This window comes from Salvelinus fontinalis, chromosome 4 (assembly GCF_029448725.1).
Source record: "Salvelinus fontinalis isolate EN_2023a chromosome 4, ASM2944872v1, whole genome shotgun sequence".
Classification (NCBI taxonomy): domain Eukaryota; kingdom Metazoa; phylum Chordata; class Actinopteri; order Salmoniformes; family Salmonidae; genus Salvelinus; species Salvelinus fontinalis.
Genome location: NC_074668.1, coordinates 16,093,207 through 16,111,893, shown reverse-complemented (window position 1 = coordinate 16,111,893; position 18,687 = coordinate 16,093,207). Strand labels below are relative to the sequence as shown.

The 18,687-nt window shown below is 40.8% G+C and overlaps 1 protein-coding gene across 1 annotated transcript in view; it reads right to left on the bottom strand.

Moving 5' to 3' along the window:
- med27 (mediator complex subunit 27) overlaps nucleotides 1-18,687 on the bottom strand; it is a 100,887-nt gene that overhangs the window by 48,807 nt on the left and 33,393 nt on the right. Inside the window, exon 3 of the mRNA XM_055918907.1 lies at nucleotides 7,689-7,819. Within this exon, the coding sequence (XP_055774882.1) occupies nucleotides 7,689-7,819 (131 nt within the window). The remainder of the gene's footprint in view (nucleotides 1-7,688; nucleotides 7,820-18,687) is intronic.

The following is an 18,687-nucleotide window of genomic DNA, read 5'->3' as shown; positions in this document are numbered from 1 at the left end:
ACACATACACAATCCATGTCTCAAGGCTTAAACATCCTTCTTTAACTTCTACTTGAACACAATCCCGGATCCGGGAGCACCCCCATCAGTAAAAAAGCTGACTAGCATAGCCTAGCATAGCGTCACAAGTAAATACTAGCATCTAAATATCATTAAATCACAAGTCCAAGACACCAGATGAAAGATACACATCTTGTGAATCCAGCCATCATTTCTGATTTTTAAAATGTTTTACAGGGAAGACACAATATGTAAATCTATTAGCTAACCACGATAGCAAGACACAACTTTTTTTTCCCACCATTTTTTCCCTGCATAGGTAGCTATCACAATTTCGACCAAATAAAGATATAAATAGCCACTAACCAAGAAACAACTTCATCAGATGACAGTCTGATAACATATTTATTGTATAGCATATGTTTTGTTAGAAAAATGTGCATATTTCAGGTATAAATCATAGTTTACCATTGCAGCCACCATCACAACTCTCACCAAAGCAACTAGAATAACTACAGAGACCAACGTGAATTACCTAAATACTCATCATAAAACATTTATGAAAAATACACAGCGTACAGCAAATGAAAGACAAAGATCTTGTGAATCCAGCCAATATTTCAGATTTTTTAAGTGTTTTACAGCGAAAACACAATATAGCATTATATTAGCTTACTACAATAGCCAACCACACAACAGCATTGATTCAGGCCAACAATAGCGATATCGAATAAACCAGCAAAAGATATTAATTTTTTCACTAACCTTCTCAAACTTCTTCAGATGACAATCCTATAACATCATATTACACAATACATATAGAGTTTGTCGAAAATGTGCATATTTAGCGGCACAAATCGTGGTTATACAATGAGAAAAGTAGCCAAGCTGCCAACAATATGTCGGGAGAAATCTTGGGAGAGGCACCTAATCTAATCAGTAACTAATCCTAAACTTGACTAAAAAATACAGGTTGGACAGCAAATGAAAGATACATTAGTTCTTAATGCAATCGCTGTGTTAGATTTTTTAAATTAACGTTACTACGACATACAGCGTGCGTTAAAGCGAGACCGCACCGAAATGAATGGCGGAATATGAGTTTTACATTTTTCAACAGAACAACGAATTAACATCATAAATAGTTCTTCCTGTTTGATGAACTCCCATCAGAATCTTGGGCAAGTTGTCCTTTTTCCAAAAGAATCGTTGCTCGGTTGTAGATTGTCGCCTTCAACTTTGGATTTAGCAGTAAACATTAGCCATGTGGGCCAGACGTGTCCAACTCCGTAGAACGCAGCACAAATAAATACCCGAAAATCGCAATATACTGATATAAACTGATATAACTCGGTTTAAAATAACAACATTATGATGTCTTTAACACCTATATCGAATAAAATCAGAGCCGGATATATCTAAGGGCTATAACGGGAGCTTTCTAGAACGACATCCTGAGGTCTGTCTTGCGCCATGGCGAAGGGAAAAAAGAGAGTACACCACGTTGCCAGCCCATTTATAAGGCCTCAGATCTGCCTAGCAACTCCATTTCAATTCTCACTATTCGCTGACGTCCAGGGGAAGGCGTATGCAGTGCATCTCAACTAATAGAATACATGCAAATTAATAAACCGACCTCAGAACAGCCTGCAGATTTCAGATTTCTCACTTCCTCATGGGAAAATTGCTCCAACTCGAGTTCTGTTTTACTCACAGATATAATTCAAACGGTTTTAGAAACTAGAGAGTGTTTTCTATCCAATAGTAATAATAATATGCATATTGTACGAGCAAGAATTGAGTACGAGGCAGTTTAATTTGGGAACGAAATTATTACAAAGTGCAAACAGCACCCACTATTGAGAAAAGGTTAACCTGTGTCCTCACCATCTACACTGATTGAAGTGGTTTTAACAGATGACATCAATAAGGTATCATAGCTTTCACCCCTGGATTCACCTGGTCAGTCAATGTCACGGAAAGAGCAGGTGTTCCTAATATTTTGTACACTCAGTGTACAGTGGTACCCCTCCAGAGAAAAAATAGATTTGCTATCAGTCAGTCGGAATCACGATCAAGCTTACTGGTTAGTTTGACTCTAAACATACATTTATCTTAACTTTTAACAATAGATCGCTCTAACTCGGTCACTGCATCTCTGGATTAAACAAAGCAGCAACTCTAGCAGCTCAAAGAGATGCATGATTAACCTAAATGTGTTAACCACTTAACATAATAATCCAGACCGGGGGGGGGGGGGGGGGGGGGGGGGGGGCTGGGGGGGTAGCTAGCGGTCTAAGGGAGGTTGGCTTATGCATGAGAGGAGTCAGTCAATATGTTCCAGTTTAGCTGATTACATTCAGCATGACTCCATTTAGAGGATTAACACATACGCATGACAGTGATCTGACTGTTTGGTATTTTATTAGGATCCCCATTAGCTGTTGCGAAAGAAGCAGCTTCTCTTCCTGGCGTCCACACAAAACATGACATAATACAGAACATTCATAGACAATAACAGAACTAGATTCATTTTAAAATGGCGCACATAGCTACATATCTAGCCCCACTTCAGTTTGCATAGCACCCCAACAGGTCCACAAACGATGCAATCGCCATCACACTGCACACTGCTCTATCCCATCTAGACAAGAGGAATACCTATGTAAGAATGCTGTTCACTGACTACAGCTCAGCATTCAACACCATAGTACCTTCCAAGCTCATCATTAAGCGGGCTGCCCCCAGGTGGTGAAGGTAGGAAACAACATCTCCACTTCGCTGATCCTCAACACTGAGGCTCCACATGGGTGCGTGCTCAGCCCTCTACTGTACACCCATAACTGCGTGGCCATGCACACCTCCAACTCAATCATCAAGTTTGAGATGACAACAGTAGTGGGCCTGATTACCAACAATGACGAGACAGCCTACAGGGAGGAGGTGAGGGCACTCGGAGTGTGGTGTCAGGAAAACAACCTCTCACTTAACGACAAAAAAACAAAGGAGATGATCGTGGACTTCAGGAAACAGCAGAGGGAGCACCCCCTTATCCACATCAACGGGACAGTAGTGGAGAAGGTGGAAACTTTTAAGTTCCTCGGCGTACACATCAAGGACAAACTGAAATGGTCCACCCACTTCAGGAGGCTGAAGAACTGTGGCTTGTCACTTAAAACCCTCACAAACTTTTACAGATGCACAATCGAGAGCATCCTGTTGGGCTGTACCACCGCCTGGTACGGCAATTGCACCGCCCTCAACCGCAAGGCTCTCCAGAGGGTAGTGCAGTCTGCACAACGGATCACCGGGGGCAAACTACCTGCCCTCCAGGACACCAACAGCCCCCGATGTCACAGGAATGAGAGCGACCTGCGTTCCATCGCATTTCTGAAGACAAATGAATTCTCCGGTTGAAACATTATTGAAGATTTAAAAACATCCTATGGCTTGTTTGGGCTCTGAGCGCTGTACTCAGATTATAGCATGGTGTGCTTTTTCCGTAAAACTGACACAGCGGTTGCATTAAGGAGAAGTTTATCTAAAGTTCCATGTATAATACTTGTATATTTTATCAATGTTTATTATGAGTATTTCTGTAAATTGATGTGGCTCTCTGCAAAATCACTGGATGTTTTGGAGGCAAAACATTACTGAACATAACGCGCCAATGTAAACTAAGATTTTTGGATATAAATATGGACTTTATCAAACAAAACATACATGTATTGTGCAAAATGAAGTCCTATGAGTGTCATCTGATGAAGATCATTAAAGGTTAGTGATTAATTTTATCTCGGGAAAAATGGATGTGTTTTTCTGTGACTTGGTACTGACCTAACATAATTGTTTGGTGTGCTTTCGTCGTGAAGCCTTTTTGAAATCGGACACTGTGGCTGGATTTACAACAAGTTTATCTTTAAAATGGTGTAAAATACTTGTATGTTTGAGGAATTTTAATTATGAGATTTCTGTTGGCGCCCTGCACTTTCACTGGCTGTTGTGATATCAATCCTGTTAACGGGATCTCAGCCATAAGAAGTTTTAATAAAGGTATCACTAGTCACTTTAAATAATGCCTCTTTAATAATGTTTACATATCCTACATTACTCATCTCATATGTATATACTGTATTTCATACCATCTATTGCATCTTGCCTATGCCGCACGGCCAACACTCATCCATATATTTATATGTACATATTCTTATTCCATCTTCTTTACATTTGTGTGTATAAGGTCCAGTTGAAGTTGGATGTTTACATACACCTTAGCCAAATACATTTAAATTCAGTTCATTTATTTAATTTTTGAATTTTTGACATTTAATCCGAGTAAAAATTCCCTGTCTTACGTCAGTTAGGATCACCACTTTATTTTGAGAACCGGAAATGTCTGAATAATAGTAGAGAGAATTATTTATTTCAGCTTTTATTTCTTTGATCACATTCCCAGTGGGTCAGAAGTTTACATACACTCAATTAGTATTTGGTAGCATTGCCTTTAAATTGTTTAACTTGGGTCAAACGTTTCAGGTAGACTTCCACAAGCTTCCCACAATAAGTTGGGTGAATTTTGGCCCATTCCTCAAGACAGAGCTGGTGTAACTGAGTCAGTTTTGTAGGCCTCCTTGCTCGCACACACTTTTTCAGTTCTGCCCACACATTTTCTATAGGATTGATGTCAGGGCTTTGTGATGGCCACTCCAATACCTTGACTTTGTCGTCCTTAAGCCATTTTGCAACAACTTTGGAAGTATGCTTGGGGTCATTGTCCATTTGGAAGACCCATTTGCGACCAAGCTTTAACTTCCTGACTGATGTCTTGAGATGTTACTTGAATATATCCACATCATTTTCCTCCCTCATGATCTATTTTGTGAAGTGCACCAGTCCCCCCTGCAGCAAAGCATCCACACAACATGATGCTGCCACCCCCGTGCTTCACGGTTGGGTTGTTGTTCTTCGGCTTGCAATGCAAGCATCCCCCTTTTTCCTCCAAACATAACGATGGTCATTATGGCCAAATAGTTCCATTTTTGTTTCATCAGACCAGAGGATATTTCTCCAAAAAGTACAAACTTTGTCCCCATGTGCAGTTGAAAACCGTAGTCTGGCTTTTTTGGGCGGTTTTGGAGCAGTGGCTTCTTCCTTGCTGAGCGGCCTTTCAGGTTATGTCGATATAGGACTTGTTTTCTGTGGATATAGATACTTTTGTACCTGTTTCCTACAGCATCTTCACAAGGTCATTTGCTGTTGTTCCAGGATTGATTTGACCGTACTTTGTTGCGAAAAGTGCATCTCTAGGAGACAGAACGCGTCTCCTTCCTGAGTGGTATGACGACTGCGCGGTCCCATGGTGTTTATACTTGCGTACTATTGTTTGTACAGATGAACGTGGTACCTTCAGGCGTTTGGAAATTGCTCCCAAGGATGAACCAGAATTGTGGAGGTCTACAACTATTTTTTCTGAGGTCTTGGCTGATTTCTTTTGATTTTACAATGATGTCAAGCAAAGAGGCACTGAGTTTGAAGGTAGACCTTGAAATACATCCACAGGAATGCCTCCAATTGACTCAAATTATGTCAATTAGCCTATCAGAAGTTTCTAAAGCCATGACATTTTCTGGAATTTTCCAAGCTGTTTAAAGACACAGGCAACTTAGTGTATGTAAACTTCTGACCCATTGGAATTGTCATACGGCAAATTATAAGTGAAATAATCTGTCTGTAAACAATTGTTGGAAAAATGACTTGTGTCATGCACAAAGTAGATGTCCTAAACGACTTGCCAAAACTATCGTTTGTAAACAAGAAATTTGTGGAGTGGTTGAAAAACGAGTTTTAATGACTCCAACCTAAGTGTATGTAAACTTCCGACTTAAACTGTAGTTGTTGTGAATTTGTGAGATATTACTGCACTGTCGGAACTAGAAGCACAAGCATTTTGCTACACTGACATTAACATCTGCTAACCATGCGTACGTGACAAATAAAATTTTATTAATACATAAACACAAAATATCTAGGTCAAATAGGGGAGAGACGTTGTGCCGTGAGGTGTTGCTTTATCTGTTTTTTAAAAACCAGGTTTGCTGTTCAGGTATGACTATTTCGTCAAATTCAGCTAAATAGAATTTTGCCTCTTCGCTTCTCTCATATGCGTCTGGAAACCCCCTTTCATACCAAAGCCACATCCTAGACGTCGTCCTACCATGAGGCATGCTAGTTAGCAGTCAGATGTATTCTATTATTTGTTAATCTCTTCAGCATCCAGTCTTGACTCCTGCATGCCAAACTCTTCTTGTGACTTGTTGGACTAATAGGCTATTAGATTGTATAACCTGGTTTCTCCATACATTGACCATGATTGATTTCAAGGATTAGCTCACATGACAAAGCATATTCGATTTGAACAATCACCCTGGCCAGTCTCTAATGGCCTGCCTTTGATCTAATCTCCAACAGAAATGTGTCTGTTAAGGAGTTGACTCCTTGGTAGCTAGAGTGTCTGCATAAACCCATTATTATATCATTTTCAGTACTATCATATCATTTTCACTACCATCAACATTTCTTTGGAATACTGTAATTACACCGTGCACTTTCTGGGGCATTTCTGTAGCTACATACAGAAGAAAAATGCCGGAGGGTGGATGCAAAAAAAACTTAAAGGTTGTGCTGCATAATTCATGCGCTGGCTGCTCCTTTTAGAAACGGCAAATTCATCAGAACAATGACGTTTGACAGAGCAGCCGCTGGTTGGCTTCACCTTGACCCACTCTTCATCCACTCTCTTCCTGTGCTGTACGGAGCCATTAGACTTCCCCAAAGCTCAGAGTCACCCCGGCACAACGCAGGAAAACGGACAGTGAGAAGCTGCTCAGGGAAGATGTACAGTGACAGCCGTGCCTTCACTGTTGCCCACTATTGATATTTCCTTTTCCATCCAGAGTGCAGACACTTTACTGAGCAAAGACAGCCCTACCTCCCAAGCCAAAAACTGCTAAAGTGCCAGATGGGAAATATGGGGGGAAAATGTCACCCAAACCCAGTGAATCTGACATTTTGTGAGGATCTTTCTTTTGTTGACAAGGGGTGTGAGGGTGAACAGAAGAGAGCACCAGGTGCCATTTTCACACATTCTGCAAACCTGATCCACCAGAAAGCTGCATTGTAATAACATTATGAAAACCAAAGCCTAGATCTATCAAAAGGCACATTGATGAAAAAAGGTGGGCGATTTCAAAGACCAGGGTACAAAGATTATTAAGGGTACAATGCCACACTGATCAAGGACTATTCATAAGAGCCCAACACACAATGGATTTCTGTTTTGTAGCAGCTTTTCCAGCTGGGGACCACGCACTATGCCCGCGGGGACCACTATTTTCGCTCTCCTTCAACCACTTTCATCTTCCACCGGGGACGTCGTCCCTCAGTCCCTCCAACCAGACCTCCTGCATGCCCTTCCCCCACTCTCATCACTCTCCTATCAAAGCAAGAGGTCTAAGACAACAAAATAAGACAATGCACCATTTGTATTAGTCACATGATCCCTCTGGACTATGACAACTCTAAACAGAAAGACAAATAACTGGAGGGAGATTATTCATCTTTCAGTCATTCAGCCATTGCATTAGCAACTATCATGGAAATGTTTAAGCAGGAAGAGGGGCTGTACTTACTGTGGTGGCAGAACCAGGGTACTGGGCTGGACTTTGGGTCTTCTCTTGGCAGATGCCCCCATTTGGTTAGCTGAGCGCTTCAATGACTGCTGGTTAAGAAGACTGGATGCCAAGCCAGCATGGTACTGCAACTGAATGGGGAGAAAAGAACAGAAAATAATAATAACATGCCATGTTTTAGTACAATAACTAGGCCTAACAGGAAACATGAGGGATTAAGACATCTATGGTCAATGCTGAAATCCAAATGCACCTTGCTTTAACAACCCACAGAACCATTGAAACCATGTGGTAGGATATGTATCTACTGTGGTGAGAAGGACAAGACACTTCAGACGGTACTCTATTACAGGGTTGAGATCATCCTGAGGAGCTCTAAACCACATCACATCAAGCATACATAGTGAATACCCAAAAGCTGAGTTAGTCTGGTTCTGTTTTGTCACTAAACCTTGAGACACTTAAATACAGCTCCAAGGCCAACGATGTGACATTAATGTGACAGGCGTCAGATTAAAGTTAATAAAAGGTAGAAATCTGACCTTGAGTTAAGTGACACATGACAAGTTGAAAGCTGTACTGTTACATATTATAATGTGTCCTCTGTTCTAGCCTGGAGCAGCCCACACAAAACAAGAAAATTCACAAGATAACATTGGCAGCAGAGTAGAGAAAAATAAGAAAAGAAGTGAGTCATCATCAAGTTTAATTGAGACACTAGCCGACTGTTTTCCCAAAGCTAAAACCCAAGCCTGACAACAATCTGCTCACTTAAAAAGGAGAAATATTTTGTTTGGTAGCCCAACTATATCCTCCACTCCTGCCCACTCTGCCTCCCCCTCTCCTCCTGTCGTTGGTTTGGGAGCGACGAGTGGCAAGTAAAGCAGCTCTCACTTTGAAGTAGAAGCGACAGAAGCCTGTCGGCAGTGCCACTCCACGTCTGATGAAACGGCGTGAAAGAGATGGAAGCTATGCAGAACACACGTGTTAAAATCAGTGTCCGTCCTACAGCCCAACGGCAGGTGTCAAATGTGACAGTAAAGCCTAAAGGGACCAGCATTACCTCTATTTGATATTCCCCCAAAATAAAAACAGGGTATGTACAGGCCTGATAAAGACATTACTAATTTGGTATGAATTTACAGGTATAATTAGCATAATGTTTTATAAGCATGTACACTGAGTGTACAAAACATGAGGAGCACTTTCCTAATATTGAGTTGCACCACCCTTTGCCCTCAGAACAGTCTCAATTCGTTGGGGCGTTCCACAGGGATTCTGGCCCATGTTGACTCATATGCTTCCCACCAGTTGGCTGGTAGTGGATCTCTACTCCGAATAGCTTGTTCCACCTCATCCTACAGATGCTCAATTGGATTGAGATCTGGTGACTGGACAGGCCACTGCAGTAAGCGGAATTAACTGTCATGTTCGTGGAACCATTCCCGGACAATCCTAGCCTTGTGGCATAGGGCATTATCCTGCTGGGAAAAAATCTATTTGCAGATGGATACACTGCTGCCATGAAGGATGCACCTGACTGGCAATGATGTTCAGATATCCTGTGGCATTTAAAGGTTGCTCCACTTTTATCAAGGTGCCCAAAATGTGCCATGAAAACACAACCCACACCATCACCACCAGCCTGCAATGTTGACACGGGACAGGATGGATGCATGTACTCATGGGGTTTTCTCCATACCCTAGTCCTCCCAAAAACATGAAATAGCAGGAACTGGGATTCATCAGATCCTCCAATTCTCCAGGGTGCAGTGTTTTCGTTCCTTAGCCCACTGCATCCGCAGTTTTTACATTTTTGCTGAAAGAAGTGGAACTCTGTCGTCGGCTGCCATAACCCATTCGTGTCAAGGTATGACACGTTGTGCATTCTTTTATGGGTCTTTGAGCACCAATGTTGTACTGGACTGTTAGCTGACTAATTGTAGCCCATTTCCCATCTGTTGCTCTGCACAATTCGTGTCAGCCTCCTTTGTCCGCTTTCATCAATTACCCATTTTCGACCACAGGCCTGCCTTTGGCTGGATGTCCTCTGGGTGGTGGACCATTCTGGATACACACGGGTAACTGTTGAGCGTGAAAAACCCAGCAGTATCGCAGTTCTTGACACTCTCAAACAGGTGAGCCTGGCACCTACTACCATAAATACATTCAAAGGCACACACTTACATTTTTTTGTCTTGCCCATTCACCCTCTGAATGGCATACATACACAATCCATGTCTCAATTGTCTCAAGGCTTAAAAATCGTTCTTAAACCTTAAACCTTCTTAAATCTACACTGACTGAAGTGGATTTAACAGGTGACATCAATAAGGGATCATAGCATTCACCTGGATTCACCTGGTCAGACAGTGTCATGGAAAGAGCAGGTGTTCATAATGTTTTTTTACCCTCCGTGTATAATAAATGTTTTATTAGTCAACTTATATTGAACAAAAATACTTCATACTTCATGAACTGAAATAAAGATCCTAGAAATGTTCCATAAGCACAAAAAGCTTATTTCTCTAAAATTGAGCACCAAATTTGTTAACATCCCTGTTAGTGAGCATTTCATCTTTGGAAATATAATTCATTGACCTGACAGGTGTGGCATATCAAGAAGCTGACTATACAGCATGATCAGTACACAGGTGCAACTTGTGCTGGGGACAATGCAAGGCCATTAAAATGTGCAGTTTTGTCACACAACGCCACAGATGTCATTTTTTTTGTGAGAGTGCAATTGGCATGCTGACTGCAGGAATATCCACCAGAGCTGTTGCCAGTGAATTGAATGTTCATTTCTCTACCATAAGCTGCCTCGTTTTAGAGAATTTGGCAGTACATCCAACCCGGCCTCACAACTGCAGACCACGTGACCTCGCCAGCCCAGGACCTCAACATCCGGCGTCTTCACCTGCGGGATGGTCGGAGACCAGCCACCCGGACATGCTGATGAAACTGTGGGTTTGCACAACTGAAGAATTTCATCAAACTGTCAGAAACCGTCTCAGGGATGCTCATCTGCGTGCTCATCGTCCTCACCAGGGTCTTGACATGACTGCCGTTGAGCGTTGTAACCGACTTCATTGGGGAAATGCTCCCCATCGATGGCCTCTGGCACGCTGGAGAAGTATGCTCTTCACGGATGAATCCCGGTTTCAACTATACCCGGGCAGAAATCAGGCAATGTGTACGGCGTCGTGTGGCCGAGCTGTTTGCTGATGTCAATGTTGTGAACAGAGTGCCCCGTGGTGGAGGTCGGGTTATGGTATGGGCAGGCAAGCATAAGCTATGGACAACAAAAACAATTGCATTTTATCAATGGCAATTTAAAGAGATACCGTGAGGAGATCCTGAGGCACATTGTCTTGCCATTCCTGCACCGCCATCCCCTCATGTTTCAGCATGATAATACACGGCCCTATGTCGCAAGGATCTATACACAACTCCTGGAAGCTGAACATGTCCCAGTTCTTCTATGGCCTGCATACTCACCAGGCATGTCACCCATTGAGCATGTTTGGGATGCTCTGGATCGACGTATTTGACAGAGTTTTCCAGTTCCCGCTAATATCCAGCATCTTCGCACAGCCATTGAAAAGGAGTGGCACAACATTCCACAGGCCACAATCAACAAGCCTGATCAACTCCATGTGAAGAAGATGTGTCGCGCTGCATGAGGTAAAAATGGTAATCAAATGGATACTGACTGGTTTTCTGATCCACACCCCTATTTTTGTTTTTAGGTATCTGTGACCAATAGATTCTTATCTAAATTCCCTGTCATGTGAAATCCATAGATTAGGACCTAATGTATTCATTTCAATTGACTGATTTGCTTATATGAACTGTAACTCAGTAAAATATTAGAAATTGTTTCATGCTGTGTATATTTTTGTTTAGTCAATGTTAAGGGTTTCTATGCAGCAATTTTTCAACAGGTTGAAAATTGCTGATATGATAAAGCCATACTTCTGATCAGTTTTAATGTATCCTGTATCAAAATGCAGTAAGCCTATACCAGTATGTCACAAAGTATTACCACAACAGGAGACAACTGAAATAAAATCAACAGGTAGAGGACAACCTAGCACCATTCCTCAGGGTCTCCTGGCTGCAGTGCAAACAGATAGCAGGTCTCATCTGGACTGATTCCACCAGCTATCCTACGGTACATCACCTCACTTCATTGTCGATTCGCCACAGGGCTCATCCACAGACAGAGCACTTAAATTGGGGCTCATATAATCCCACAGCTCATTAATTGCTATTCAAATATTCCTCCTCTTGAACTAATTAGCCAAGATGTGCGGCTACGGAGAGCCGTTTCAAATCAAATCAACGCGAGAGGCAGACTACACAGCACTCCCCTAGCTAAATTTGGCTGACCAAAGCAGCTGTGCTAACGGGGAATTATTTTAATTGACCAAGCCTCCTCTTCATGGCTAATGAGGCTACTTTGTTAGGCCTGGATTGTGAAGAAGCCCGATGCTGCAGGAGCCCAGTGAAGCTCAACCTGAATGCCAAACACACTAAATTCAATGGATAGAAATAAACAAGCATAAAAGCTGCAGAGCAGACAGTGATGCTTTAGCCCAGGGCTGTTCAATTACGGTCCTCGAGGGCCGAAACACTTCTGGATTCTGTTTTGACATTTTTCTTTCAAATATGAAAACAAAACGCCCACTATGCAAAACATTCTCCAAGGTGATCAACATACTGCATGTCCTCCAAATTCTGTCAAATCTCTCAGTTGTTTGTTTAACTTTATAATATACCATATCTAAAGGCATGTAACTAGATACTTCTGTCCTCCAGTTTGTTATTGAGGGTGAATACAAAGCTTTCCAATTGACGGCTATACATTTCTCTGATATTGATCAGTAATATTTACATTTTCAACAGACATAATCGTGGAGATGGATGAATATAAATTCATAGACACAATGAAATTATACAAATATTATCCCAAAATGGTGTCAGTTTGACACAGGACCACAGAATATGTAATGCTTTTTGCATCTCCAACAGAGATGTGACATTTCTGTGAACAAGTCCTATGAATTATCTTAAATTGCAGTAGTTCAAGTCTTAGGTTGTAGGAACAGGTATGATGAGCATTTTCACATATCTGTGACCAATGGTTCTCCTCAATTTCTTCATTGAGATCCTTTTCCCAATTTTTCCTTATAGGGTCTGAACCATCAGGTATAGTTTCAATCAACCCTTAATATAACTTGGCAATCAACTTCTTTGGCGTAGCAGCTTCTTTCAGGATTTATTCTGTGCTAGATGCCTTAGGTTCATCCAGATTCTGTTGAAGCAATTGAATACGATTTCTGAGTTGTAAGATCTGGGCCTTGGATATTCCAAATCTTTCTTGTAATGTTCAAAATTCATGATGCCACTTTGGAACCAGGACTTAAAGGACACTGGAGGAAAGGTGGGGTTATTCCAAACAGGGATGCCTGACGATACTGGCTTTTCCACCTCATGAATGCATGTACATTTACCTAAATACAAATGGAATTGAGAATCATTGGACTGTCTGTTTTTTTCTTCGATGCCTTGGACCCGAAGTAGTGAATATATTTTACATCACAATGTATTACTTTTGTGGCTTTGATACTCCTAAATGCACAAGGATAGTCTGCTGTTCATTGTTTAAGTGAAGGCAATTGTGCATCTCAGTAATACATCTTCATAAGAGGTAGTCCAAGAACTCCAGCTTTATAGGGTAAGTGTAAAACAGTCAATTTGACTCAAGGTCTTTCCATTCCAAATACAGTTGAGAGCTTGCCATTTCTTTTATTAAAAAATGCACATGGAATTGAAACTGGCAGGGCCAAGAATAAATACATCAACCTTGATAATCTATTCCTTTTGATTATGCTGACCATACAGTGGGGCAAAAAAGTATTTAGTCAGCCACCAATTGTGCAAGTTCTCCCACTTAAAAAGATGAGAGAGGCCTGTAATTTTCATCATAGGTACACTTCAACTATGACAGACAAAATGAGAAAAAAAGAAATCCAGAAAATCACATTCTATGATTTTTAATGAATTTATTTGCAAATTATGGTGGAAAATAAGTATTTGGTCAATAACAAAAGTTTCTCAATACTTTGTTATATACCCTTTGTTGGCAATGACAGAGGTCAACGTTTTCTGTAAGTCTTCACAAGGTTTTCACACACTGTTGCTGGTATTTTGGCCCATTCCTCCATGCAGATATCCTCTAGAGCAGTGATGTTTTGGGGCTGTTGCTGGGCAACACAGACTTTCAACTCCCTCCAAAGATTTTCTACGGGGTTGAGATCTGGAGACTGGCTAGGCCACTCCAGGACCTTGAAATGCTTTACGAAGCCACTCCTTCGTTGCCCGGGCGGTGTGTTTGGGATCTTTGTCAAGCTGAAAGACCCAGCCACGTTTCATCTTCAATGCCCTTGCTGATGGAAGGAGGTTTTCACTCAAAATCTCACGATACATGGCCCCATTCATTCTTTCCTTTACACGGATCAGTCGTCCTGGTCCCTTTGCAGAAAAACAGCCCCAAAGCATGATGTTTCCACCCCCATGCTTCACAGTAGATATGGTGTTCTTTGGATGCAACTCAGCATTCTTTGTCCTCTAAACACGACGAGTTGAGTTTTTACCAAAAAGTTATATTTTGGTTTCATCTGACCATATGACATTCTCCCAATCTTCTTCTGGATCATCCAAATGCTCTCTAGCAAACTTCAGACAGGCCTGGACATGTACTGGCTTAAGCAGGGGGACACGTCTGGCACTGCAGGATTTGAGTCCCTGGCGGCGTAGTGTGTTACTGATGGTAGGCTTTGTTACTTTGGTCCCAGCTCTCTGCAGGTCATTCACTAGGTCCCCCCGTGTGGTTCTGGAATTTTTGCTCACCGTTCTTGTGATCATTTTGACCCCACGGGGTGAGATCTTGCGTGGAGCCCCAGATGGAGGTAGATTATCAGTGGTCTTGTATGTCTTCCATTTCCTAATAATTGCTCCCACAGTTGATTTCTTCAAACCAAGCTGCTTACCTATTGCAGATTCAGTCTTCCCAGCCTGGTGCAGGTCTACAATTTTGTTTCTGGTGTCCTTCGACAGCTCTTTGGTCTTGGCCATAGTGGAGTTTGGAGTGTGACTGTTTGAGGTTGTGGACAGGTGTCTTTCATACTGATAACAAGTTCAAAAAGGTGCCATTAATACAGGTAACGAGTAGAGGACAGAGGAGCCTCTTAAAGAAGAAGTTACAGGTCTGTGAGAGCCAGAAATCTTGCTTGTTTGTAGGTGAGCAAATACTTGTTTCCCACCATAATTTGCAAATAAATTCATTAAAAATCCTACAATGTGATTTTCTGGATTTTTTTTTTCATTTTGTCTGTCATAGTTGAAGTGTAACTATGATGAAAATTACAGGCCTCTCTCATCTTTTTAAGTGGGAGAACTTACACAATTGGTGGCTGACTAAATACTTTTTTGCCCCACTGTATCTAACATAGAAATAGAGCGAGATCCCTGAAGACATCTGTTGCGTATAAATCCTGTTTGATCTGAATGAATAAACTTTGCATTACCGTTTCTATGCAAAAAGCAAATACCTTACCAATGATTTTATAATACACATTCAAGAGTGATACTGGGCAGACGGATCCGCATTACAATGGATCCTCATTTATTTTTAAGTAGGGTGATTGTAGCCAAACGTAGTGACTGGGGAAGTTAATTTCTCTCTAGAGCTGCTGTGAGCATAAGTAACATGGGCTTTAGCAATTTGAGACAATAGTGTCTAAAAAATTCCACTGGGATTTCCCATTTTGTAAATTATTGATGGCCAACAATTCATCTGGGGTAATGTTTCTATCCATATTCGTCTTCTCTGGATCACGTACAGTGTCTTCGGAAAGTATTCACACCGCTTGACTTTTTCCACATTTGTTGTTGTTAAAGCCTGAATTTAATATGGATTAAATTGAGATATGTTGTCACTGGCCTACCCACAATACCCCATAATGTCAAAAGGAAATTATGTTTTGAGAAATTTGTACAAATTAATAAAATATTAAAATCTGAAATGTCTTGAGTCAATAAGTATTCAACCCCTTTGTCATGGCAAGCATAAGTAAGTTCAGGAGTTGCTTAACAAGTAACATAATAAGGACTCACCCTGTTTAACATGATCTCTGCAAGGTCCCTTCGTCGAGCAGTGAATTTAAAATATAGATTCAAACACAAAGACCTGGGAGGTTTTCCAATGCCTCGCAAAGAAGATAACCTATTGGTGGATTGGTAAAAATAAAAGTGCTGGGTCAATAACGATGCTAGGCCAATTGTGAGCCGCCCTATGGGACTCCCAATCACGGCCAGATGTGATACAGCCTGGATTCAAACCAGGTACTATGGTGATGCCTCTTGCACTGAGACAGTGCCTTGGACCGCTGCGCCACTCAGGAGCCCAGAAAGACTCACAGCTGTAATTGCTGTCAAAGATGCGTATACAAAGTAATGACTCAGGGGTGAGAATACTTACGTCAATGAGATATTTCTGCATTTCATTTATTAGCAAACATTTCTTAAAACATGTTCTCACATTATCATCATTGGGTATTGTGTGCAGATGGGAGAAAAAACAAAAACAATTTAATACATTTTGAATTCAGGCTGTAACACTAAAATGTGGAGTAAGTCAACGGATATGAATACTTTCTGAAGGCACTGAATAATTGGTAAGATGGCCTTAAGGAGAATGTCTATATCGTCCTTTGAACTTTTGTTTTCGGACTGATACAGTTGTGATAAAAATGTTTTAAAGACTGGATCCTTCTGAAATCAATTAATTGTTACGCAACCAACTGCAATTTAACTTTGCTTAACATATTGTTGCTTGGATTTTATGGCAGCAGTCTCTGCAGGTGTTCGTGTTATATATGAGCTTCAAAGTGTTCAACTGTTGAAGGGTGTCAGCATTTCTATCTAAAATGTTTTCTTTCTAAGTCGTGGATTTATGGTTCTAGTATTTCTAAATCTTTATGAATTACAAATAATGTGAAGAGTAAGACATGATACACCATCTCATATATGCTTTGAGAGCTTCCCAGACAACAGTTGGTCAAACTTCATTATCTACATTTATTTACCCAAATATGTCTGTGTTGAGATATGAGGTAAACTCCTTATCTCCAAGGAACATTATGTTGAATCGCCATGTCTTTGTTATTGGCATAGGAAGTTTGAGCTTATTTAATGTTAAGAAAAATGGGATATGGTCTGTAATTATTCAAAGGCATTTACACAGAAACAGTCAAATGAAGAAAGGTTTACATTTTTTTTTAAAGTGAATACTTGAATATGAGTTGTGGACATGAGCGTAAAAGGAGTATTGTCTTTCAGTTGGATATTAATATCTCCACAGTTCACATATCAACGAGATGGATCTGTAGTGGTTTAATACCTTAGACATGTTAGGAATAGAATACAGTTTAGTTGATGATTTGTCTAGAGTTGCATCCCGCACACAAATAAAATCACCCCCCCCATATAATATTGCCTCACATTGAGATAGTTTCAGTATAAGGTCATTAATGGCTGTGATAGGAGGACTCAAGATAGATCAACAACATTGCAGTTACTCCACAATACTAACCTAAATGACAGAGTGAAAAGAAGTAAACATATAGAGAATAAAAATATTCCAAAACAGGCATCCTTTTTGCAGTAAGGTACTAAAGTAAAACTGCAAAAAAAGTTTTTTGAATACAAAATGTTATGTTTGGGGCAAATACAACACATCACTGAGTACCACTCTTCATATTTTCAAGCATGGTGGTGGCTGCATCATGTTATGGGTATGCTTGTCATCGGCAAGGACGAGGGAAATGTTTAGGATAAAAATAAACGGCATAGCGCTAAGCAAAGGCAAAACCCTAGAGGAAAACCCGGTTGTCTGCTTTCCAACAGACACTGGGGAACAAATTAACTTTTTAGCGGGACAATAACCTAAAACACAAGGCCAAATCTACACGAGTTGCTTATTAAGAAGACATGGAATGTTCTTGAGGGGCTTATTACAGTTTCGATTTAAATCGGCTTGAAAATATATGGCAAGACATGAAAATGGCTGTCTAGCAATTAGAGATCGACCGATTAATCGGAATGGCCGATTAATTAGGGCCGGTTTCAAGTTTTCATAACAATTGGAACAATAGTTGTTTTTTTTTACACCTTTATTTAACTAGGCAAGTCAGTTAAGAACCCATTCTTATTTTCAATGGCGGCCTAGGAACGGTGGGTTAACTGCCTTGTTCAGGGGCAGAATGACAGATTTTTACCTTGCAACCTTACGGTTAACTAGTCCAATGCTCTAACCACCTGCCTCACGAGGAGCCCGCCTGTTACGTGAATGCAGTAAGAAGCCAAGGTAAGTTGCTAGCTAGCATTAAACTTATCTTATAAAAACAATCAATCAATAACAATCACTAGTTATAACTACACATGGTTGATGATTAAACTAGTTTATCTAGCGTGTCCTGCGTTGCATATAATCAATGCAGTGCGCATTCGCGAAAAAGGACTGTCATTGCTCCAATGTGTACCTAACCATAAACATCAATGCCTTTCTTAAAATCAATACAGAAGTATATATTTTTAAACCTGAATATTTAGCTAAAAGAAATCCAGGTTAGCAGGCAATATTAACCAGGTGAAATTGTGTCACTTCTCTTACGTTCATTGCACGCAGAGTCAAGGGTATATGCAACAGTTTGGGCCGGCTGGCTCATTGTGAACTAATTTGCCAGAATTTTACGTAATTATGACATAACATTGAAGGTTGTGCAATGTAACAGGAATATTTAGACTTATGGATGCCACCCGTTAGATAAAATACGGAACGGTTCCGTATTTCACTGAAAGAATAAACGTTTTGTTTTTGAGATGATAGTTTCCGGATTCAACCATATTAATGACCTAAGGCTCGTATTTC